The sequence below is a fragment of the Callospermophilus lateralis genome, chromosome 18 (assembly GCF_048772815.1).
Source record: "Callospermophilus lateralis isolate mCalLat2 chromosome 18, mCalLat2.hap1, whole genome shotgun sequence".
NCBI lineage: Eukaryota > Metazoa > Chordata > Mammalia > Rodentia > Sciuridae > Callospermophilus > Callospermophilus lateralis.
The window spans coordinates 44,402,669-44,429,353 of NC_135322.1; the positions used below are offsets into that span (position 1 = coordinate 44,402,669).

The 26,685-nt window shown below is 35.9% G+C and overlaps 1 protein-coding gene across 2 annotated transcripts in view; it reads right to left on the minus strand.

The window, feature by feature from the left end:
* The window catches only part of Cdh8 (cadherin 8), a 333,641-nt gene that overhangs the window by 125,262 nt on the left and 181,694 nt on the right, over window positions 1-26,685 (minus strand). For both annotated transcript variants that reach the window (XM_076838247.2, XM_076838246.2), the window contains exons 6-7: window positions 26,266-26,519; window positions 18-154 (exon numbers count right to left, since the gene is read on the minus strand). In XM_076838247.2, coding sequence (XP_076694362.1) covers window positions 18-154; window positions 26,266-26,519 — 391 coding nt within the window. The remainder of the gene's footprint in view (window positions 1-17; window positions 155-26,265; window positions 26,520-26,685) is intronic.

The following is a 26,685-nucleotide window of genomic DNA, read 5'->3' on the forward strand; positions in this document are numbered from 1 at the left end:
TAAACCCAGGCACTTACTAATTTCAGTTGCAATGATTGTTATGTTATGCCACACACTTAATTCTCTGTCAAGTGGTGTTGCCAGAGTGATCTTCCCATCATCTGCATTTATGTTGAACTGTCTCTCCAGGTCAGTGTGACGGTCGATGGAAAACCTACAAAACAGATATATCTGTAATCTACTTCAACATTTATGTGATCCATACATTCCACGGCAGACCTTTAGTAATCCTCAGAGAGCCATAGTTGTGAAGTCTAATGAATGGGGAAACTCTGTGGCATCATCATTTGTTAAACAAAATGACTGAATGAGACACAAGGAACTTAATAATTATTGTTTAAGGAGCAATTAGCTACATATACAACATGGAGGTCACAAACTGCCATCGGTTTCAATAGGTAGCATCTTCAAAAACGGATACTGATGAAGGGCTAATTGGACAATCAATCACATTTATTGGACAGCTTATGATAATTAGTAGTTGCCACAAAATATCATATTTAACAATGAACTCAAGCCCAAAGCAAGATGGTGCCAGGCAGCAGGTTATCCATAGCAGGTTAAGGTAAATATATTCTTTGTTAAATTTTTCACTCCACCACATTTCTCGGGTCTTCCTTCCATGTCTCTCTCTCTCTCTCTCTCTCTCTCTCTCTCTCTCTCTCTCTCTCATAGTGATTTGTTTTTCTTTATTTTCATTTTAAGTATGTGTTTAGAGTTTCTTTCAGTCTCAGTATGTAGAAATCAGATCATCATTGGTCCTTTAATAAATGTTTTATAAAAAGAAAAATAGGTATTTTAATTTATCTATAACACTAACTTGATAAATTAAGAACTTCAAATAAACTTGTAATTATTGCCTCTATTGAATAAAAGAAAACTTTTGGATAAGACAATGAGAAAATGTTCAATGTCTGGAGCAATCTGCTTATCAAGAGCACTAAGAAACAAGGTAATATAGAAATCATTCTCCACATCCTTTATTGGTATCTTTTTTACATACCAAGATTTATATTCTCAATATGCAAAACTGTATCCAGTAAAGCTTTACCAAGTAAAAAACTTTCTTAGAAAGATTAGTGCATAAGTAAGCAGTGAGAGCAACTTAAACAGGATAGGAGGGAAGCCCCAAGAAAGATGTAGACAATCCCATTTCAGGCAGGAAGGCTAAAGAAGCCCTTCATAGTTGTGGTGATATCATAGATAGTGCACATAAAATCTCTGTATTCACCAATACTCATCAACTTCAAATCTGAAAAATGGCCCCTTGCTAGTTGGTATTGAGCACTTTGTAATTTTATGCATAGTCTTCATAACATTTATAATATATTCAAAAATAAGTGCATGTTGTTCTAATAGATTAGACAAGTATATTCCTCTAAAGTTCTTTTTTTTGGTCTAGTTTAGTTTAGTTTTATTTTATTTTTTCTTTTTTAAATTAAATTATTTATTCTAATTTGTTATACGTGATGGCAATTCATTTCATATTAAAAATATAGAGCACAATTTTTCAAGTCACCGATTGTACATAAAGTATTTTCACACATTCGTGTCTTCATACATGTACTTTGAGTAACAATGTCTAACTTATTCCTCCTTCATTCCTATCCCCTAGCACCTCCCTTCTCCTCCCTCTCCTTTGCCTTATCTAAAGTTCTTTCATTCCTCCCATGCTCCCCCATCGCCATTATGAGTCAGTATACTCATTTGAAAGAAAACATTCTGCCTTTGTTTTGGGGGGATTGACTTACTTCATTTAGCATTATATTCTCCAACTCCATCCATTTACCTGCAAATGCCATGATTTTATTCTCTTTTAATGCTGAGTAATGTTCCATTGTGTATATATACCAAAGTTCCCCTATCCATTCATCTACTGAAGGGCATCTGGGTTGGTTCCACAATTTACCTATTGTGAATTGTGCTGCAATAAACATTGATATGACTGAGTTACTGTAGTATTCTATTGTACCTTTGTATAGTTAACATTTTAGATTTTGTTGCAGATTTCAAATATGCTTGTATATGAATATGTATCTGCCCATCTCTCTGTATATCTACTTATGGAGATAGCTAGCTAGCTGATTAGGTAGGTTGGTAGAGAGGTATAGAGAGGAGTACATATTAATTATTCCTTCCTCTTTTAGCTATTTGTTTTTATTAGAAGTGGTAGGCATATGCTTCATACTAGATCTAAAGGCCATCGTAAAAGGCATCTTTAGAGGGGTGGGAGGCAGGGAGTGATGGGGCAAGTACTAGGGAGTGATACTGGCCAATTTATATTATTATATTGTGTGCATGAATGAATATGTAACAACAAACCCCACCATCATGTACAACTATAATGCACCAATAAAAAATATAATTAATAGGGGAGTATCTTTATTAAATCCTCCCCACCCATGATGAGTATCATTGAAATACTTAGAAAACTATCTTAAAATATTTATTTTGAAGACCTTAAAAGAGCATACTACAGGGATACTGCCACATCGATGTTCATAGCAGCACAATTCACAATTGCTAGACTGTGGAACCAACCCAGATGCCCTTCAATAGATGAATGGATAAAAAAAAATGTGGCATTTATACACCATGGAGTATTACACAGCACTAAAAAATGACAAAATCATGGAATTTGCAGGGAAATGGATGGCACTAGAGCAGATTATGCTTAGTGAAGTTAGCCAATCCCTGAAAAATAAATACCAAATGTCTTCTTTGATATAATAAGAGCAACTAAGAACAGAGCAGGGAGGAAGAGCAGGAAGAAAAGGTTAACATTAAACAGAGACATGAGGTGGGAGGGAAAGGGAGAGAAAAGGGAAATTGCATGGAAATGGAGGGAGACCCTCAATGTTATACAAAATTACATATAAGAGGTTGTGAGGGGAAGGGGAAGATAAACAAGGAGGGAAATGAATTACAGTAAATGGGGTAGAGAGAGAAGATGGGAGGGGAGGGGAGGGAGAATAGTAGAGGATAGGAAAGGTAGCAGAATACAACAGTTACTAATAGGGCATTATGTAAAAATGTGGATGTGTAACCAATGTGATTCTGCAATCTGTATTTGGGGTAAAAATGGGAGTTCATAATCCATTTGAATCTAATGTATGAAATATGATATGTCAAGAGCTTTGTAATGTTTTGAACAACTAATAAAAATATTTATTTTATTGAAAATTGTTTATTGATAAATTCTCTGGACAAAAACATGAAAGATGAAGTTGTAACTCTTGATTTAATAATGACCCAGCTACAAATAAAAGTAAGAAAGTCACTTGTATCCACACACTAGACCATACACCCTCTATCCCCACTCACAAAGATGACTGGAGAAATTCAGAAAGGATTTAAGAATCCAGAGGCAGATATGCAATAATAAAGTCCTCAATAAAATCCTGAGCATGAGAAGGTATTTATTGCAGAAAATTATTTGAATCTCCTGCATTACGGAAAGAAAACTAAAGGCCATTTTCCACAGGAACAATAACAGTTGATTAGCCCAATGAGAGTTTGAGTTGAACTATAAAATTACTGAACAGACACGTGATTTGTTCCAGATATCACATATAGTCTGACTCTTAAAAGGCTAAGAAATATCCAGAGGTTTAATTATCAGTTCCTGCATCCTATTTGTAAATAAATTTTACAGGCATTTCTGTGTGCTAGTAATTTTATTGTCTCATTGTGGAACCTCACACATTCATGCAACAACCAATTTCCCAGAGGCTGCAATAAACAAGAATCAATCTAATAACTGATATTCTATGAATCCCAAATCAAAAACACATACTCCCTGGTTATTTGGTATGTATCCAGTAACTGCCTTGAACTTCTAGCCTAGAAGAAGTACTGGGAACAGTGACAGGATATTTAGAAGTTGGCATTTAAAAACAATGTTGTTTGTTTAATCTCTTATGCAAATATGTGTCATACAGATCACAAACTTGGAGCAAATTGTATCTCTATTATTTATGTATTGCTGTTTCTGAGATAATTAGTACATTCACTTAGCCTCAATTTCTTTGCTGGCAAAAAAATGAAGGATCTTTATTCAAGGAGTGGTTATAAAAATTAAAAATAAAGCAGGAATCAATCTCTGGCGCTTGGTAGGTACTAAAGATAGGATCATCATCATTACCATTGTTGTTAATGTCTCTTATTAATGAAATCTTAATAAACTTTGCCATTTGGAAAGTTGTAGGGAAGACTTCTTCCTTAACAATTTATAAATGACAGAAAACCAGGAAAACATTTTGGTGTTCTTCAACTTCCATGACTTTAACAAACACAGGGGTATTTTTTCTCATTTTTAAAAGTTTCAGTTCATGACAGACTTTATGAGTGAGTCACAAGAATTTGTAAAACAGACTATAAATACAGCCCTGGAGTAAGATCAGAGGTAAGAATATCATATATTCTGAAGGAACTTGATGGGAGGGAAGTGACTTAGTTTAAAATTCAGTCTAGAGTCTGCTTCAACTATATCACCTGGCTGCCTCTTTAGAAAATTTCATACATTGTATTGCCTAGTAACCTCTATAATGAGAACTCAAAGAACTACAAAACAAGAAAACTCTGACATCACAGTCAACAAGCATGCATTAAGCCCCAAACGTGTACCAAACACAGTGCTTGTTCTTCTCCTGTCTTTCCTGATTTATTATACTTCGATCTCCTGGCAACCACTGTAGATTGGTTCCATGTTCCCTTCATAGATACCAACCTTTATAAGTCTTAGGGGTGCTTGAGTCCCTTATATAAATTGGCATGGTATTTGCATCTAATTTTCACACATTCTTCCATATTCTTTAAATCATTTCTAAATTATTTATAATATCTAATACAATACAGGTGCTAGGTACCTAGTCATTATCCGGTATTGTTTGAATAATATGATAAAAATAAAAGTTTGTACACGTTTAATAGAGATACCACCATAGCTCTGACTGTGCAGGACACAAGGAAGACAGATGATGGTCAACATGCTAGAGAGAGAGAGAGAAGAAGGATCCATGGAATGGTGGGAGGCAGCAGCAGGGTATGCCTACAAATCTCTTCATTCACATGAATTTAGCATGGTGCTTGGCAAGTGAGAAATTCAAGTTTTGCTTTTAGGAATGTTCTGTATTTTTTAAAATCCAAATATTTTGAATCCGTGATTTTTGAAATAGCAGTTGTTTGAAACTGCAATGCAGAATCCCACAGATACAATGGGCTAATTGTATAATGAGTGGAAGAAAAAGAAAATTCCCAGAAATGAGTGTTATAGGGACTTCTGGGAAACCAAGGAAGTGCCAGGTCACCTCTACATCCCAGTTCCTGCAACCAAGCCAGAAAGACTTCAGACATGTTCATCAGAGTAATAGGCACGAGTTTATTAGAATAGAAGGACTGGGGGGAAAGGGAACACCCCTAAGGGATAGAGTGGGTCCTCTCAGAGAAACATTCTTGCCTCTCCTGTTTTCCAGTTTAAATGAAAGTCCCAGGGAAGTTTTACTTCCAGTTTTGCAGAAGAATATCTCCCATGCCCACCATTTTACTTTTGAGTGACATCATAGGAAATGCATGGACTGCCTTTAGGAAGGTGGTGTGGTGCTCAGAGTTGGAGATTTTAAGGAAATTGAGACTCGGAAATTGTCTCTATTTCCAGTCCCTTTCGTCAGTTTATTACTCTTTGAATTACACCATCAAATTTTGGGAGGGTCTAGATGTTTTTGGCTATCAGGGTGATTGGGGACTGTGACATAGTTTCATTGAAAACAAAGGGTTCCAGAGACTTGGTTACAATAGATAATGAACATGGTTACGTTTTTTTCTTAATTAAGGCTGGGGGGAGGTTTTAAATATACCGAGCCCTCTCTTCCAAGGGCTCATCTGTCAGTTATGGCTCCTGTGATTTTCAGTTGCCCTTCCTGATCCTTCCCTGCTCACCTGTTCACGGCTGACTAGCTTCCAAACACCAGGACATTTATATAATACAACTGGTAAAGAGCTAAGAGAGATTGAATACCTATATGCATAATTCATTCTGCAACCCATGCATAAAAACAATCTTGGAAGGGGCTTACCTTATTCATGCATAAAATGGGGATATTGTCATCACACCTGACTATTTAGGATTGTCTGGGTGATCAGATGAGATGACACCTATGACACTTCACAACACATGTGTTAACCACTGCAGGAAGCACTGTGCCAAGGTCTCTCACATCACTCATAGGACAGTGAGACATCCTTGAATACCTATATGTGTATTCAATATTCTAAATGGAAAGCAAAGACACAGAGTGCCAGCATCCCAAAACTCGTATGTTGAAATCCTACCCTCCAAGGTGAGATCGTATAAGAAAATGGACATGAGGGCTCTGCCTTCAGAGTAGTTCATTCTTATAATTTATAAGAAATTATAATTAAATTCTTATAAAAGAAATTCCAGAGAACTAGCAAGCCCCCTTCTACGATGTGAGAATATAACCAGAAGCCATTAGTCTGCAATCGAAGAAAGGCCTCAGCAGAACCTGACCATGCTGGCTTGCTGATCTCAGAACTCCCGACCACAGCAATGTCAGAAATTAATTTCTGTAGTGGAGAATCTGCCTCGTCTATGGGGCTTTGTTAAAACAGCCCGAGAAAACTAGACATACAGTCTAACAACTATTTTTCTCACTTTGATATGCACTAATATGAACATATACAGTTGCCTAAGTGTTCAAATATAACATCTAAATCAAGATGATTTGCTAAATAAGATACTTAGGTTTGAACTGCTCCTGAGAATCAGGATTAAGAGCCTCCACCTCTGATTATTTTTATAGACCTCTTGATAAACCTTTAATCCAAATCCACCTTTGTATTCTCACAGACTCTGCTCTGTTGTTTGAGGGCGTGCCTTAGGTTTCTGGCTGCTTCTTTTAGGCTCCCAGGAGAGCCCTTGGTCACTGGCCCCTCGCATACTCCTCATCTCCTCCTAATGAACAGGGCTGGATCTCTGATCTAGCTGCACAAGTTCACAACTTGGCTTCATTTACTGAAAATTCACAGAAAAAAAATGCTTTCAAAGAAAAGCAGAGTGGGTTAAAAATAACAAATCTGGAGGCATGGCTTCAAATTTAGAGTCCTATATGCCATCTAACTTCTCAGGGTGTCATGATTTGAGGTAAAGAAAGACACCCTCAAATCACTTTATTGTTTTTTTTTTTGGGGGGGGGGACCCTAGTGTTCTGAGTAGCAGCAGGTGAAATAAAATAAACACAACCTGAGGATCAAGAGAACCCTCAGTTGACTCATCTAGGGGATCCTGTAGAAACTATCCCTCTCCTTTATAAACAGTAAAAAGTATGTGACTCATGGAGTGGATATTTGTACTGAACGAGTTGATAGACAATTCATGTTAGTTGCAAAAAATAAGTAAATAAAGTGATGAGCCAATTCTTCAGTCTGTAAGACACCTGTAAAAGCATGGATTGATTATGGAGATGAAAATCCAGAAATGTAACGGTCCAAGTAAGGCTTACTATTGATATTCTGTGTTAGTTTTGAGAAGGGAAGAATGACTCTAATATACCATTTGTGTTACTTGTCTATATCACTGTTCTTCACTTTGGAAATGTCTCCCACAATAGGTATCTCCAATGAGCAAGGCCTTCAAGCTGAAGGAAGAGCACTATGTTGTGTATTCTAGCTCATGGAACCTTCAACATATGGCCACAGGCTTTGTTTACCTCTCTTAAGAATTCTACCCTATTACTCTTCAAACATGTTCCTGCCTGTGTAAAATTTGTCTCTGGTGTGAGTTTTTCTTCAGTGGGAAATTCGGAGTTGTGAGGACAAACTCTTCCTTTTATCTTTATACACAAAAAGAAAATGATGGATTCACATATCATAATATCAAAAAAGTTGGAATTTTGTATTACACTTATTCAAAAACTGCTCCCTGAATGGTTGCACAAGCATTTTTTGAGTATTTATTATGATTACTAATATCGGTGAAGCAGTGTGCTAAAGAAACATGTGGGAGATGAGTATAGCAGTGAATACCAATGATTTCAGCAGCTAAGGAGACTGAGGCATGAAGATCACGAGTTCAAGGCCAGTCTCAGCAACTTAGTGAGGCCCCAAGCAATTTAGAGAAATCTAATCTCAAAATAGAAAGCAAAAAGGCCTGGGCATATAGCTCAGTGGCAAAGTGCTCCTGGACTCATTCCCAGTACTGAACAAACAGGAAAAAAAAAAAAAAAAAAAGATGTAAGGGAGAGGGAAAGAATCAATTTGGGTCCTATTCTTCATATTCAAAAGGGAGCTGCCTTCTAATTTATATTCTCAGAGACCTAGCATCTCCAGTATTGAAACCTCCATTCTTATTTCTTGAGTATAGGCATACATTAAATGAGCTATTCCTTTGCAGGATTACTCAAAATGTGCTAGACAAAAGATCTCGCTTTAGAAGAATAGTATTCACATGGGAGAATCATCATCCTTCAATAAGAGAAACTTCTCATTAACACAGTGGGAAAGTGGCATGTGAGAAATTGGGTTCCATGGGTCATGTTGATATCAGTCCTAAAGATGGAAGTTTTTGGATACTGACAGTCCCTTTCAAGTGCCATAGATAGGTTTTAGAAAGTACATTATCCTTGATAAGCATTATTCACAGAAATTCTGTTTAAACTTCCTCATTTTTAATCCAACAAATATCCTGCTTGGCTTTAGTACTACTGTTTCAAGTCTAAAGTGGTATTCCTTAAAAGCAAATGCTAAAGACTTCATATTTTACTTTGTGGAATTAAGGATACAAATGCAGGAAAATTTCTAAGCTAGTTGCTTAGGGCCTGGTTCAAAGACAGCAATTTAAAACACAGCACTTTGACCAGATACAAGTTTATGCCACCAGTTTTATCCAATTCAGAGAAGATTATAGAGATCAGAAGTAAATTAAAGAAAATGACACGTAGGCCATCTTTGAGAATAGGTCAAATGGACAACTGAATATTATTGTTAGGAAATAGCACACTTCTATATCCCTACTGCTGCTGATATTAAATGCAACTTTTACCTGAGAAATATATTTCCTCAATTAGCATGGGTGCAACTATATACATTTCATACCAATACTTGGTACAAAACTCCAACCTCTTATATTGACATTCTAATGTGTAAAAGACTTGTGTGTGTATTTAAAGAACTTTCTACTTCTTTTTCCTCAAACCATCCCCAATGCCACAAAGCCACACTAAGGCCCCATCCCCTGCTAAATTACTGTCTTTATCTACCTTAAATAACATGTGTTTGTGACAATTTCAAGAACATTTTCAGAATTATAGAAGCAAATTTCCAATGTCAAAACATGCTCTCTACTTATTTCCCATGACTCTAGAGCAACACAAACTGCATTAATAGCACTAAGTCTCTAGTTCATACAAGCAACTGTAGCCATCATCATAATAGTCAAATAAATAACAGATAGAAAAAGTGGTTTTTGAACTACATTACTCCAACTACAATATTTGTGAAACATGTGATGACTTCTCCAGGGGACAACTTCTCTGCTAAGTCCAATTTGTAGGTCTGACCCCCAATTACCTCATCTCAATAATGAGAACAGGGAGATAGCTTACCTGAAATGGTAATGTGCAGTCTAAGTGAGATAATGCATGGTAGATGTTTTAAAATACTGTATTAAGTGCTAATATAGGAAGTGATTATCTTTATTTGTAGAAAGAATTCAACCAAATATTTATGTATTAAATAACAACAAATGTATCTGAAATATTCTGGCATCTGCATTCCATGTGGACAAAAAAATAATAATTTCAAATAATCCTTCTTGCCATTTTTTTTTTGATTAGGGTACTGGGGATTGACTGAGTCATATCCCTAGCCCTATTTTTTATTTTATTGAGAGACAGGATCTCACTTAGTTGCTTAGCGCCTCACTTTTGCTGAGGCTGGGTTCAAACTCGCAGTTCTGGCATACGCCACTGCACCCAGACCCTTCTTGCTATTTTTGCACAAAGAATAAAAGAGAGTCACTCAACACAATGATTCTCAGGCATATTTTTTCAACCTAGCGTTAAATATGGAAATCGCACTTTCCTGATCTATGTTGGTGGTTTTGTCCTCTCAGTGGGCGGGTTGGTGTATTGTTTACTTTTTTATTCTTGTTTGGTATTGGGGATTGTATCCAGGGCTATTTAACCACTCTGTCACATCCCCAGCCTGATTTTTTTGTTTTTATGGTTTTGTTTTTTGAGACAGGGTCTCACTGAGTTCTTTAAGGCCTCACCAAGTTGCTGAGGCTGGCTTTGAACTTTTGATCCTCCAGCCTCAGCCCTCCAAGCTGCTGTAATTACAGGTGTATGTACCATGCCCAGCTTTGTTTTACTATTTATTCCACATATATTTTGGGAAAATAGCATTATTTTCATATTTTATTATTTTTCCACCATTTTATGTAACATTGAAACAAAACAAAAAATGCCCTGGAGTGAATCTTTGATACTTTTGACTCACAATCAAGTCTTCAATATTTACATAATACCTTTGGAAATAGTAAAACAAAGTGTTTTTTTTTTCCCAGACTAAAAAAGAAATGCCATATATAACAAAGAATTTGATGTATAATGATGTGATTGAAAACAGAAAAATAGAATGTAGCATTATCGCCTGTGAAAAGATTAAATTAAAAATTTTATTTTTGTTTGATTTTAATAAAGTTTTGGTGATTGCCTTTTACTGTCAAATATGATGCTAGATGTTTTGGAGGGAAGTTATCATTTCTAACTCATGATATGTGACTTTCTCATTGCTTGCAATGAAAAATGGCAGACTGTAATAAAGCAGAGGGAATGGTTATATATGTGCTGCTGGTGTGTGTGTGTGTGTGTGTGTGTGTGTGTGTGTGTGAGTGTGTGGGTGTGCATGTGTATGTATGTGTCAGGGAAGGGGGTTAATCAGAAATAGTATGAGAATCTGTTTAAGCATCTGTTTAAGAGTAGGGTTTTCTCAGAAAGAATATACAAGCATAGCAGCCTCCGTAGAGAGAAATACACATATAAAGCTAGTAGTTTTGGTTTTAAGAAGTACACATGCATTATCTTTCCATTACTGTAATAAATATCTGAAATAATCAGCTTATAGAGAAAAAAAGTATTTTGACCTGCAGTTTTGGAGGTTTTTGTCCATGAATGGTTGGACCCATTGCTTTTGGGTCTGTGGTAAGGCAGTATCTCATGACAGGAGTACACAGCAAAGCAAAGCAGTTCATCTCACCACCAGGGTGCAAAGCAAAAAAGGAAGAGACCTGGGTCCCACAATCCTCTCTGAGAGAATGCATCCAGTGTCCTAAAACCTAACAAAATATCCTAAAGATCTGACCTCTCAAAAGCTCCAAAGGCAAGAGAACAAGCCTTTGACACAGACCTTTAAGGGATGTTTATGCAAACCACATCAATAAAATTAAAGGGCCAGATTAGGCATGATGGAAGTTAAGCACTGAGAGAGAGCTATTCTGTCATTTCCTGTCCCCTCCTTCCTTTCCATCTCATCCCTATCTCCCTTCTTTCATGCAACTCTATTGAACATCTCCTATGATCAACACATTGCATTAGGTAGCCTTACTCTTAGGTAGCTTACTCTTGGAAAAATACAAAGTAAATAAGCAGTTTCAGAGCTAACAGTGATAGAGCCATGAAAAAGACAAGAAAAGAACTGGTGTATAATTAAAACACTAAAAAAAAATCCTATTGAAAGAAAGCAAAAATTGACAAGCCTAAGCAAGGGAGAGGTTCAGCATGTTTGAACACTTTCAGACAGAAGAGTACAGTTTAAGTTTAGGAATCAATGGAGGATATGTAAGAGGGAGGGAATCAGGATGTATTTTATAGACCATGTCAATATTTATTTGTTTGCTTTGGGAAATGGACGGGGTGGTCACAAAAAACATACAGCAGGAGAGTGACATGGTCCAAATCATATTTGGGGTGGTAGAAATGTGCTCTGTGATCTTCAATATGGTGACACTGCACTACCTATGGCTATTTAGCTCTTGCTAACAGCTAGTGTAACTGAGGAACTGAAATTGTTATTTAATTTAAATCAAATAAATTTTATATATACTCAAGAGCCACATGTAATTTAGGCTGCCATAATGGACAAGGTTGATCTAAACTGTTAGAAATCAGCTGGCAGGCCAACTGTGCAGGAGGCTGTTAGGACTGCTCAACATAGAGATGATGATGATGTGTGAGCTTAGAAAGCAAAATAAGCAGGGCAGTGATCTGGTGAAGACGTTCCCCTCCCACTGTCTTAACAAGGTCACAGTGAGGATAAGTGCTGGCAAAGCCGCACTGGTGGGAAACCAAAACCATGAGAACATTTTTTATGTAATTGGGACTTTTCATTTTCAGGCTCATATTCCTGACAGGAAGCGTGAGTATGCTTAATGCCAAACCAAATTAGATTTCAGATGGCTAGAACATAACAGGTAGTTTATGCCTTGAAGGCTGTTCCACTACCTCTCAGCATATTGAGGACAAAATAGAAGGATGCTCTACTATCTCAGCACATTGAGGACAAAAGTGATAATGAACAATAATCATTCTCCGAAAGGTCATGAGAATTTTAGGCACCACATTGATTATATCAACTAAGAACCCAAGCCCATATCTCTGGCCTCTTAGAAAGCCTAATTATTGTGCTTATTGCACAATAAGCAATGTAGTTTTATTTGATTAAGGGAAAGTTACATTACACACTTAGGAAAGTTAAGGCAAATAAAGATATATTACCCCCCTTTTCCATATATCCTCTTTTACCTCATGTAGGGACCTATGATGAGCATAGTTAATATTGGAGGTAAGTGGACTGATGTTCATAACTTGCCTTTCAGTGAAAGAGATTACGAGGATATAAGAACTAGTGTACCTTGACTAATAAACAAAGAAACTCTTTGAGAAAGCAGTTCAAACAATTTTATGAGAATAAATGTAGGAATTAATTAAAGTAGCTTTATAAGAAATGTTATTTAGATTCTTAAGTTTAGAATTCTTAAGTTTCTAGCTGTATGGGTCCTTAAGATGCTTTAAGAATAGTTTATAGACTTTAGGATATTTTAAATATAAGATTTAAGGGGACTTCTTTAGATGGGAAACAGATTAGAAATAAAGTACAGGTGTACTTTAAACTTAAAGGTTAATGATAGGTTAGGAGATTTAGAGGCTGGTTACATAGTTTGGCATCTGTTAAAAAGAAAATAGTACATCTTGGGAAAAATTGTACATCTTGGGAAAATCTGAAAAATGCAAATTAGTGATGCATTTTATTAATGATTTTGTACCCATAATAATTGACAAGGAAATGTCACATCCTGGAAAAATGTAAATTGATGTCACATTTTTCTATACCCCTAATGACTGTTAAGGAAATGTCACATCTTGGCAAAATTTGGAAATTGTAAAGTCAATGACGTATTCTGAATCCATAATGATGAGAAAAAATTGCAATAAAAGATGACCCAGAGAAAGCTGCATTAGAGCTCTTTCTCTGGAGATTGCTCCAATGGAATGACTCCCTGTCTCATCCTTTGTGTGGACACCACTCATCTTTCAGGACCCCCTGAAACCTGCTGGGGCAGGACCCTGGCAGTGATCATTTAAATGTGAGAAATAAAGGAAACTGGGGAGTTAAGATTAAACAAAACACTTTTGATCTTAGAATATTCTCTTGTTACTTTTTTTTTTTGGTATCAGGGATTGAACCCAGAGGCACTTAACCACTGGACCACACCCAAGTCCCTTTTAATATTTTATTTTGAGACAGGGTTTTGCTAACTTGCTGAGGCTGACTTTGAACTAATGGTTTTCTTGCCTCAGCCTCCTGAGCTATTCATTGTGCCAATGATGACTTCCCTGTACATGAAACAGAGGCAAAGTTGGGAAGTGCTGTGCAGAACAAAGAATAGAGATGAAGTGAATTGAAGAAAAGAATATTACTAGAGAGCAGGCTGCATAGACCATATTCCTTGTCAATATCTAATAATTAATCTAGTATCCTTTATTGCTATAGTAATTTATTGAATGTTTTTTTTATTTTATTCTTCCTAATTTTCAGTCTCTTAGCTAAGCCCTGAATATTAATTTCTCATTTAATCCTCCCAGTAAATTATTGGAGTTGTCTATATGAATTTTTGTGAGTCTCAACATCTATGTTTATAAAAAGAGAATAATATGCATTTCCCCAAATCTTGTAGTTAGTGAGATGATATGTATATTACCCTGACTATAGAGTCTAACCTATAATAAACTCTTACTAAATGTTGGGTACTTATGATGATGGTGATATTTGATGAGATGTTTTTCTGATTTTGATCATCTACAACACAGGAAAATATTTATGGAAAATATGCACACACGACCCAAAATAACAAAAGGGTAGTGCAAAACTATATAGAAGCAGGTTTTTTTTTTCTTTATGGCATAAACTTACATGTGCTTTGAAATTTTAACTGGACAGTGGTATTCATCTATCAAATCCTAAAGCTATGGTAAATACTGGGAATTAACTGGTGGGCAAGATAGGGTCTGTAATTGTTAAAATCTAGAGACACATTTTTATTGAAATGGCTTGTTTACTTGCTTAATATCCAATAGTAATAGGAAAAATACACCATTCCATAGTTCTGTTAGATATGATTGTTTCTAGGTAAAAAAAAAAAAGTATTTTATGCCCCAAATTCCTATCCCTAAACAAAATGCCTACCCCACATGATCTCACCTGGCCATGTACATTTAAACTGTGCAAAGCCCAAGATCATATTCTTGCTGTTAACCAGAGGTTATCCAGAAGTGCTCTCTTTCTCTCCACACTGTACACACTGTGCTCCTTCTGCACCTTTCGGAGACCCTTGACTTTGGGGCTTTTAGGTATTTTCCTATCCTTTGTATCATTGAATATACCCTCCGTGCCTTTAATTCTTCCTAAGGTTTTATATAAATCTTATTCTCATTTACTACAAAGCTACATAATTAAATAGATAATCTCAAACTTAATTTGTACCTGGAGGCCCATTTGAAAGGCACTTCAACTAGGGCCAGTCCATTCTCTAGCAAGCAGGCATCAGGCACATGGTAGAGCTAATAAGCTTTTGATGGATGGATGAAAATGGAATTTGTCCATTTATAATATGCCATCTTCTTAAATATGTAATATTATGTTTTCCTCTGCAACATTAAGTCAAATCTGATAGTCCTTTATCAAAAGCAAGGTTGTACAGTACATTGTGTCAAACAAGAACATAGAAATATAAGGAAAAATAAAGGCTTGGTTGAAATGACTTCCATAAATATTTGAACATCAGATAAGAATGCCAATCTCCCTTTGTCATGATGTAAAATAGGGATTTATTTTGCCCTATGAGTATAATATTGTTAGATATCATGGCTTTGCCTACACTATCATCTTTGTTTCTCTCAGAATATAAGCATCATTATTTTTTTCCCCTGGAGGGGACATAGGATGTACCAATCACAAGGAGAAAAAAAAAGCTGTTAACATTCCATTTCATAACTTTCCTTTGTTTTCATCTCTCTCAAAAAAATTAATGTTATTTGAACCATCTTATATCTTAAGTCTTTTATTAATACTTAATGAATCATTATAGTTATTGATAATTAATAGTCAGGTTTGCCATTTCACACTGCACTGAAAACATCTCAGACAATTTGATTTAACACTTTGGTGTTTGATTATGAAAGTGTATAACAAAAATATATTTCCTTCAGGGAAGACATCATATGCTGACCAATGAGGTGGCAACCTAAGGGAGCTAGACAGCTAGCAAAGTGAATTTAATCAAGTGACTTCACTGCATGAGTTCTGTGTGCCCACCCATGATGGAAATGGGCATGGGCTGTGTAGCTTCCTTTAAGGAAAGATGCTGGACCTGTGAGGGTTGTGGTCTTAAGGCAGCCTCCAGCAATCCACTGCTTAGTGTCTGCCTCATTTTCAGGGAAACACATTTCCAGACCTGGAAATTAAGCAAACAGAAGTATGAAAGCTCCCCTCATTTTTGCATGATTCAGGATTCTACTGATGGGCAACATTCATTCCTCAGATATCCACTAGGTTGAGTCAAGATCTGCTGTAACTGCATTGTAGCTTGGTTTTTCCCTCTGCCCATCCTGCTTCTGTCTCCTTGTTTGACTAGGTGCTGATCCTTAATGAACAACACCTGCTTCTAGAGAGAACAACCTATAATACATGTGTTTAATGGGAATGCAAATATGTGTAATTCAGTTAATATAACAAAGTGTAAATGGGATATATATTAATGTCTCAGATCTAAAATGCTAAATATGCATTTACCAAGATCTACAAAATATTTTCAATATCCCTTGTTGAATACCTACTCTCTACTGGACATTGTGAGAGTTTAATGCACATTCTACAGTAAGCATATTTTTAGTGAAATTTGGTTTCATGCCACCTCATGCTTTTAGATAGAGAAATGTTACTGAAATCAGAGAATTTGTCAAGGCTTGGAAATTTAGAAACTAGGATTTGGCTAAGACTACCTCTAGTCTCAATCCCCCAAACTCCATATACCAGCTATCACTGAGTTCTGCAGAAAGAAAGACACAGGTCAGAAAACATGGTTTTATCATAAATCCATGAAAAAAGAGTTTAAATTCCCTTCTCAAAGCAAATAAACATCACAGTATTTATCAGGATACCCCTTTGCGGTCTGTATGGTATTTATGGGGATTTTCCCCAAAGGTAGAATAAAGAAGCCAGCTTTTGTTGCCATACTTAACATTAAGTGTGTGCCTTCTTGGGCCACATGGGTACTAAGGTTCTCAGGTAGCTGTGAAGAATATCAATCCCCATCCCATGGAGCTGTATGTTAATACAAAGAATTTATTTGACTGCGAAAGCTCTAGAAATTATTTTAGGTATCTTAAGAGAAATAAAACATTAGATATGGGAGGCAAGCTGTCAAAATTACTGGTGTAATCCACATTTCTATCAGTCTCCAGTAGAAGTTGACAAATTTGTTTTAATTAAGTATTTTAGGTTTTACCCATCATACTATCTCTGTCACACCTACTCAACTGTAGACCTATAAGTCATAAAAGAATGTGGATATCTGTGTTTTAGTAAACTTTTTAAAAAAATAGTAAAAAGTCAAGATTTGGTCCACAGATCCCAGAGTATGTATACATACAGTCAGATTATTAACTAATAGCACTAGATTTCTTCCCTTTAGTGGGCTCTTTGGAAAGACAAGAGAGAAGGGCGATTTATGTAGTAATTAAAATGTACACAGTTCATTTGCCCATTTATTAATTGGGTTATTTGATTTACTTTAAAAGATCAAATAACCCAATTAATAAATGGGAAAATAAACGAAACAGAAACTTCTCAAAAGAAAAAATACAAATGGCCAACAAATACATGAAAAAAAAATGTTGAACATCATTAGCAATCTGGGAAATGCAAATCAAAAGTACATTGATAGTCTTCAAATCCATCCATTTGCTGGCAAATGTTATAAAGTAATTCTTCTTTACAGATCTCTAGACTATCATGCTAAGTAAAATAAGCCAGTACCCAAAAGCCAAAAGTCAAATTTTTATTTTTTTTTTCTGGGAAGTAGAAGATAATTCACAATAAGGGGTAGAGAGGGAAAGAACAGAAGTTCATGGGATTACACACTGGGGATTGGAGGGAAGGGATGATGGACAGGCAAAGGAAAGACAGTGGAATGAAACTGACACAATTTTCCCATGTACATATATAAAAACAACACAGTGAATCCCACCATCATGTACATCCATAAAAATAGGATCCTGATTAGAATAAGATATATTCTATGGTATAGTTAGATCAAAATGGGTTCTTCTACCATGTATACCTAAAAAAAACCCAATTTTTTAAAAAAAGATACACTGAGATTGCATTTCCCTCCATTCACAATGACAGCCATCAAGAACACCAACAATAATAAATGGTGGAGAGGATATGAAGAAAAAGGAACACTTTTACACAGTTGATGGGACTGTAAATTAGTATAACTGCTATGGAAATCAGTATGGAGGCTCCTCAAAAGCGTAGGCATAGAATTATCACATGACCCAACTATACCACTTCTTGGTATTTATCCTGAAGAATTACAGTTATCATACTACAGTGATATATGACAACCCATGTTTACAGCAGCACAATTCACAATAGCCAAACTACGGAACCAGCTTTTGAGTTTATCAAAGGATGAATGGATAAAGAAAATGTGGTATATATATGCAATGAAATTTTATTCAAGCATACAGAAAAATTAAATTATGGCATTTGCAGGAAAATGAAACTAGACATCATCTTCTTCAGTAAAATAAGTCAAATACAGAAACTTAAGAGTTGTATGTTTTCTCTCATATGTAGAAGCTAGAGAAGAACATGGAAAGCAAAGGTGGGAGTGAATCTCCTAAAAATCAAAGGGTTATCAGTAGAGGAAAGGGACCAAGCAGTGGAAAGCCCGGACGGGATAGAGGAAATGTTATTTTGTGTGCATGTATGAATATGTAACAACAAATCCCATCAATATGTAAAAAAAAAGTGTTTTTTTTTTAAAGAAAAGATACCCAGTCTGTTAAGATCAAGCATGATGTTATTTGTGATGTCAGATGCAACAGAATCTACAGCACAGATGAGCACAGGAGCCTGAGTGTCACCCTGACATAAGCAGAACATTCTTTGTGCTCCAGATGTTCTGCAAAACAAAATAAAGTTCAAAGACTAAATGCACTGCTTACATTCTCTTCTTCTTAGTGCATTGCACCTTAGCAAATTAACTTACTGGGGAGGTCCTAGAGCAGAGCCAAGAGTGCAAACAAGTCTGGACATCCTTCATTAGTCCCAACAGTGTTTCTTATACCAATGTTAGGGAAATGCTGCCCTCAGAGAGAGACAGTATATATCTATTTTTCAAATTTAGCAGACATAAATGCACTTTTGTATTATAAAAAATGTTTTGCTAAACACTGGTTTGCAGCCTCTATATGGAAAATTTATAGGAAGATAACAATTTTGAGCCAACTGCAAGTGAAGATGCTATTTAGAGCCCCACATAATGAAATAAACCCCATAGTTATGAATCAGTTATTATATTTCACTGAACTCCAACTGTTTCTTTCTCACTGCTTAATTTTATTCTAGCTTTTGTTATTATGCCTAAAGAAACCATTTTAACATCTTTTCGCATGCACTTTGAGAATCAAAAATTCCATCTACAAGTTTTCAGCTTTTTGCCTCTAATTGCTCCAGTGGTTGCTCTAACACCTTTAATAAATAATATTACCCGTGTTCCACTAGTTCCAGGATTCTAAGGCCCCAGCATTTTATTATTCCTCCAAAGAAAAATGGTATCTCTGACTACCCAAAGGATAGTATTGAGAGAGAGAAAAGGAAATGAGGTGAGGGAGAATACAAAATCAGAGAAGATAGAAACACTATGTGTACCAATATGTCTACCATATGTGTACCAGTTTCTTTTTAGTGTGAGATATTTCTATTTTAATATCATTGGAAATTGATGGCTATTTTTATTCAAATTTAATTAGGAAATCCTTCCCTCCGTGTAACCCATAAGCTCCAAAATCTTATATTATTTATCATTTTCATATATTGAAGGTATATTTACATATATATGTAACTTTGTATATTCATATAATTTTCATGTATTAAAGTTAGTTAGAAGGAATTGTGAAGAACGTGGGTTTCCCATGTGCATGTCCTTCTTATTATGGACTAAGACCAGGAAAGCAGAGCCTGTGTGAATGTAGCGATTTCCTACAAAATTGTGGCTCGATTTGTCCAACTGAATAAATAAATTAGAAATGAATGAACAAATGAATCCATGTGAACGATGACTGACTATGCTAATATATGGCATTGTTTATGAATTAATTTTAACTAGTTGAATTAAGTATAGTGAGGTTTTTTAAATAATGTTGGAAGAGTAGATATTTTTGAACTTGGAGTTTTAATTATGTAAAAATACCAGTGTACTAAATTCCTTGTATAGTGCTATTTGTAATTTTTTAAAAAATTGATGCTTTGAAAACAATACGGAGGATCCTCAAAAACTTGAAAACGGGATCCAGCAATGCCCTTATTGAGTTCTTATTCAAATGGATTGAAATCAGAATCTCTAAGAGATGTTAGCACTCCCATGTTCATGGAAACACTGTTTACCACAGCTGGAGTGCGGAATCAAACTAAATGTCCATTAACCAATGAATGGATAAGTAAAATGTGATCTGTAGATGTAGTGGAATATAATTCAGCCTAAACAAAACAAGGAAATCCTACAATATTCAACAATATGGCTAAGTATTTGGTACCTTATGTGAAATGAAATCAGCCAGTAGCAAAAGGACAAATACTGCATAATTCCACCTATATGATGTACCAGAAACAGAAAATCAGAGAGAAGAATTCTATTTGTAAGGGGTGTGACAGGGGTATGGGGGATTACCAGTTAACAAGTAGAGTTTTAGTTATACAAAATGAATAAATTCTACAGATCTGCTGACAACATTGTACTTATAATAGTAATACTTTATTTGGCACTTGAAAATCCTTAAAGAGGGTAAATCTCAGATTCTAAGTCTTACACACACACACACACACACACACACACACACACAGAGAGAGAGAGAGACAGAGAGAGAGAGAGAGAGAGAGAGAGAGAGAGAGAGAGAGAGACTTAGGTCCTTGCCAAAAACATAAATTGCTTTAAGACTGCAGAAGAAATTAATCAATGCAAAGTCCTCAGCCCAAATTAACATTAAGTTGTATATAGTATGAAAAATTTCCACTGTAGCTTCATTGGAAATCATGACTCTAAGGAGTGTTTTCATGAAAATAGCTCATTAACAGCCAGCCTGGTAACTGAGATGAATTATAAAAAATGCCAGAATACCAGGCAGAGAAAAACAATGCAAGGCTCTTGTGTAGAGTAGACACTTAATACTCGAGAGGGAGCAGAACAAGAGAACACTGTGACCACCACAATCATATGTCAGCCTCCTATTCTGGTTTCTAAATGGCTGTCATTCCTACTTTTCATTTAAGCAACTCATTTAATCTCATTTAAGGTGAATGGTCTGAAAGAAATAGGAAGTGACCACCTTAAAAACAGCCAGGTGCAATCTCAACCATGGTGACACCTAAAACACACTTGAAATAAAGATACTAAATGGGGGCAAAAGGGCCATAGCAGTTTTCATGAAAGCCTCAATTTATTTTTAAAACCTACTCTGTGGTAGAAAATTTTAACTGAAGTATAAATAATTTGTTGCATATAACATTATTTTCACGTGTCTGTCCCAAAATATGGGCTCAATAACAATCAGATGTCATTATCCTACTCCCATTCAAGATTTTATATCCTAGTGGAGAAGGCAATATGGTAGTGGTCAATGGTTTAATAGGAAGCTCGGGCTTAAACCTTGCCCCCATACTCATCTGCTTTATCTCCATTCACAGGCAAATTATCCATTTGGAGATTCAGGTTTCTTTTCCAGAAAACTGAAATCATCCTAACCATTCCCCAGTGTCTGGAGGAAATAATACTTAATAAATAGCACAACATCTGATTCATCAAATGAAAATATCATGGTTTTCACATTGACCTCCCAGATCAGAATATGATTTACAGCCAACAGTAACAAACCTGTCCAAAGTGGCTAGACAGATGAGCAAGGAACACCCAGCCATATTGAGTAAACTCCACAAAATTTGCTTATTTTTTCTTCTTCCCTGGTTTGCATGCTGGATTTGATGAGATTATATTTTAGAGAATGAAGTTTAATATTTCAAATAAATTAACAGGAATAAATTCCTGTTAAACCACACTAAAGTGTATAGACATGGTTGGAATTACAAAGATCAGAGGAATTGTTTCATACAGGTAGAGAACAGCATTGCATTATAAAAAAATAAATTTAAGGAAAAGCAATTCTTGAATTTGGTTTGGAGTATCCCCTAAAGTTCTTGTGTTAAAGATTTGGTCATCAGCCTAAGTCACTATTGGAAAGTAGTAGGGCCTTTAGAAGGTAGGGACTCGTGGAAGGAAGTTAGGTCATTGGGACATGTCCTTCATGTCCTTCTTGGATGCCATAATGTGATCAGCTTCTTCAGCCATGCCCTCTTGCCATAATGTACTTTGCCATAACAGGCACAAAACAATACAGCCAAGGAATCATGGACTGAAACATCTGAGACCAGGATCTCAAATGAAACTTTCCTCTTTAAAGTTGATTTTATCAGGTATTTTGTCACAGTTAATGAAATCTGACTAACACATCCAGACCCACTCTTCACCATTCGTGTAACATTGAATAAGATAGTGTTTCTATCCTCAGTTTTCTCATCTGATAAGTGGGAGTAATGACTACATATTATCTTAGAGAGGAGTTAGGAGCACAGTCCCTGACACACATTAAGCACTCATTGTAACAATATTTATGTAAGTAGCAGGAACAAAGTAGATTAAATGAGTTTAATTACTATACTAGTTAGCAGAGCAAAAACAAAAATAGATCATTCTCCATATAGTTAGCCACTTTTCTTAGAACAATCTTGGCTAAAATAAGAAGTAGGTTTTTAATTTACATTTACAGTGTAAAGTTAGTTGTTGGTGGTTTATCTTTTATTAGCTGGTAATTCTAATAGCTACAACAGATTATTTAATAGCTTCATTTAATCGTGAGGAAGATATTATAATCCCATACCAGCAAGGAAACAAAACTTCATAGAATTTCAGAGATAAAAAGTCTGACAGGACAGGAGTCATGATACAGTTTGAAACTTCATTTGACTAAGTTCAAAATATGTCATCTTTTAAAAAATATAAATGCTTAGTTAATATTCTTGTTGAGGGTAAAGATGTGACTGTAGATTTTGTTTAATGCACTATCCATTCTTTTCCTAGAAGGAAATACACAGACATCTAGATACAGACACAGATATAGCGATAGGTGTATGAATTCTAAAATGCAGGATATTTCTAACTAGATGATGTGTTCTCAGAAGAAGTCTTACAGAAGTTGACCAACTAGTGAATGGCTATACATTTTAGCAAGGCAGTGACCACAATAAATACCTCTATCTTGCTGCGTGGCAAAGCAGATATCAACCTTAAAAAGTAGGTATGTTCTTATCAGCATATTAAATACAATAATCTTAAAGAGAAAATAATGGATATCTATTACTCTATAATTCCCTGAGTATGCATGTCTTCGAGTTGTGTTTTAAAAGGATAAATTGCTGTAAATTCATCTGCTAGGCTCATAAGGAACTAGGCATGGCTCTGGCTAGTCAGGAAATTTAATTTTCTACAGAAATTAACCAGTTGTGCATAGACAGGGAAAAGCTGCTCTCTGTATCCCAACTGGTAGAGAAGGAGCTTCAGCAACACAGAACAGATGCTGAAAAGCACAGCTGGTGATGGCTACATTCTCATGTCACGGAGCTGTCCACCTCCTATCAGGGCTGTGTGGGGAGCACCTTCTGACTGTCACTTCAAAGCCTATTGTAAATGTTTTGAAACAGCAACCTCACTTCTTTGTTTGGGACCATAGATGCATAGGAGCTAGTACTTGCCTGACATCTATCAAAAACACTGATATGTCTGTGTCATCAATTTATACTTTATCTGTCCATCTCTTCCTGGTAACACAGCCTCAAATCCTACTTAGCTTGTCTGAAAATGAAATACTTCTAAGCCAGTTGGTTGTTGCTGACCAGGCTCTAGCTTCCTTTACACACAACTCTCCAGACAGTGACAACAATAAAAATAGTAGTAACAAGTAAGTACAGTGAGAATAACGGCTTGATTTCCTATGTACTGAAATTATGTTCAGTAAGTCTCTGGTTTTTGTCAGTAGAATGGATAGATCATTCAAGGAGCAAAAGTGTGTGGGGTTTTATGAGCCAGGATTTAAACCCAGCTCTGCCAATTCACCATGGCACAAAGAATTTCTCAGACCTTACCTCTAACCGATGAAGAACATGTCTACACACAGCAGGTCCTGTAAAACTGGTACCACGGACACAATTTTGGAGTATTCATGTAATCACCCCAATATCTGAATCCCTATTACTCCACGGGACTGATGGCTTGGTATCTCCCTGAGTCCTTATATGCTCCTCACTGCTAAGCTTAGAAACCCTGTCAAATCGAAAGGCTCAAACTATTCCCAGACTGATTCCTCAGTTGAACCAATCTTGTTTACTTCGATCTCATGCTTGGAGATGTAAAGAAAGTGACAATTTTTCCTCTGTATGTATTTCTTTCAGAGAAAATGAAGAAATGTAAAAACAAGGCACATTCATTCACTTAAAATATCACTATCCCTATATATAAAAATATCACTGTCCCTCTCTGCAAAAGAATTCCACCATAAAGCCATTGCATAACTTTACTAGAGATTCAGAAAAGGGATGTTCATGTAAACTTGTCTTTCTGGATACTTCTTGCCCTTCCATTTAGTATTTGACCTTTCAAAGATATTTTTCCCTTGGCCAAATAAGGGGTACTGTATAAATCTACAGTGTGTTGAATTCCTCTGAGCCTGACCATGGACTGTTCCTTACCTCCTCAGTTTCAACTTCTTTGAGACTGCATTCTTCTGTAGAAAGCTTTATCTGAACATGTATGTGACACAGATGGTCCCACTTCAATTCCCAGTACCTCCCCTTGCCCCCTCATCCCTCCATGACCCCCTCCTCCAGCCCACAATTTTCCTTCTATTTTCATGAAATCCCTTTTTTCCTTTATTCTCTCTAGCTTCCACATGAGAGAAAATATATGATCTTGAATTAAAAAAAAAAAAAAAAGCTTTATCTGAATCCTTATGGGATGTACTATTACTTATCATTCTAAATTTGGAACTATATTGTGTTAAGAAGATATTCTGGATATGAAAACATTTCCCCTATGTTCAAATTCAAGTTATTGAGGACTATTCTGCAGGGTTTCTCTCAGCTTCTTAGATTTAGCACACTTGTGGGCAATGAGGGTTTAATACATTTTTTAAAAAAGTAAATAAATAAAACTTCTAGAAAACTCTTTTGCCTAGAATTTCCCTAAATAAAGTATTTGGAAGGGTGGTCTGTTCTAGATATCTCTGACTTAGAAATTCAAAGTTGGGTGCTGGGTGCGTGTGTTGACATCTAACATATAGATTTACTGGATAATTCCTTAAAATAAAATGTTACTCCTCCACCTAGTTTATTTATATTCTCTCTCTCTTTCTCTCTCTCCCCTCCTTCCCCCATCAAAATTTTCAAAGAAAATATTTGAAATCCACACTCAAACACATCATTAGCCAACACTTCACTCTTAGAGACCAGCCTTCAAAGTATAGATTTTCAGCATGTTTTTCAAAGGAAGCTATTTAGCTTGAGTACCTGTACTGTCATTTGGGTGATTGGCAAAAGAGAAAAGGTATTTACAGTTCAACAGAAAAAAGAAAATAGGATTGAGCCTCATTTCTTAAAAAAAAAAAAAAAAGAAAGAAAGAAAGAAAGAAAGAATAAGAAAAAGAAAACTTTTAATAAACAATTATTTCTCATCCTGCTAAAAACTTCTGAGCATAAAAAATGTAAACAAAAGACAATTTCAATGTGAGGGAAAAGATTTTTGTCTAAAAGACACCAAACCAGATATGCTGACCAAAGAGAAATGCCCATGAACTGAGAATAAGCTAATTTTAAAGCCAAACAACAAACAGAAATAAGATAGGATCCTCTTAGTACATTGACACAGCAGTCTTATGTCTTTAAATTCTAATGTATAACTGTATCAGTTATAATGTATCACTGTAACTGTTGAAGAAGACAAACTAACTTTTGCAATGCTAAAAAGTAATAAAAGAAAAAATATAAAAGATTCACCCAAATGTGCTGCAAAATATTTGGGATTTTGCATCATCATTGGGCTTTATAAAAGCTAAATAGGTTGATTAATCTTGAGGTTTCTGGTGTCAGACATTGTATGAAGCTCTTAGTAGGCACATATTTCTATGTGCATATATTCACATATACACGGACACACAGTCAGAGCACGTTTGGGCCTAAATTCCTTTGTCATGTGATCCTAGACTCAAAGGCAGCCACGCAGAATGTGTACCCAATCATAGCATTTTGTAATGATGAGTTTGTCATTTCAAGTAGCCAGTATGTCATTTAAAAGAGAAATACCTTATAGGACTGGATGTGATATCAGGGTCACGAGCAGTCACTTGCCCAATCACGGAGTTCAGAGCAGCATTTTCATGAACTTCCAGGAGGTACGTTGGTGAAGAGAAGACAGGAGGCTCATCAGCATCCTCCACAACAATTTTAACCGTAGCCGTATCTTTAAAGGGTCCCCTGCTGCTGAAACGTGGGTCAATATGGACATTGGCTGCCTCCACCTTCAGAGTATAGGATTTCTTGGTCTCAAAGTCCAGAGGCTGTTAAGAAATGACAAAGATGAATGCTTCACTAATGACCACAGCAGCAAGAACAAATGAGTATAATGCTGATGGATGAAAGTTATGTGCATTTAAGCCCATTTGTGAGTCTTAATGGGATCACTCTCCATTCCCCTAGATTCAACCTGTAAATTTTACAGGCATT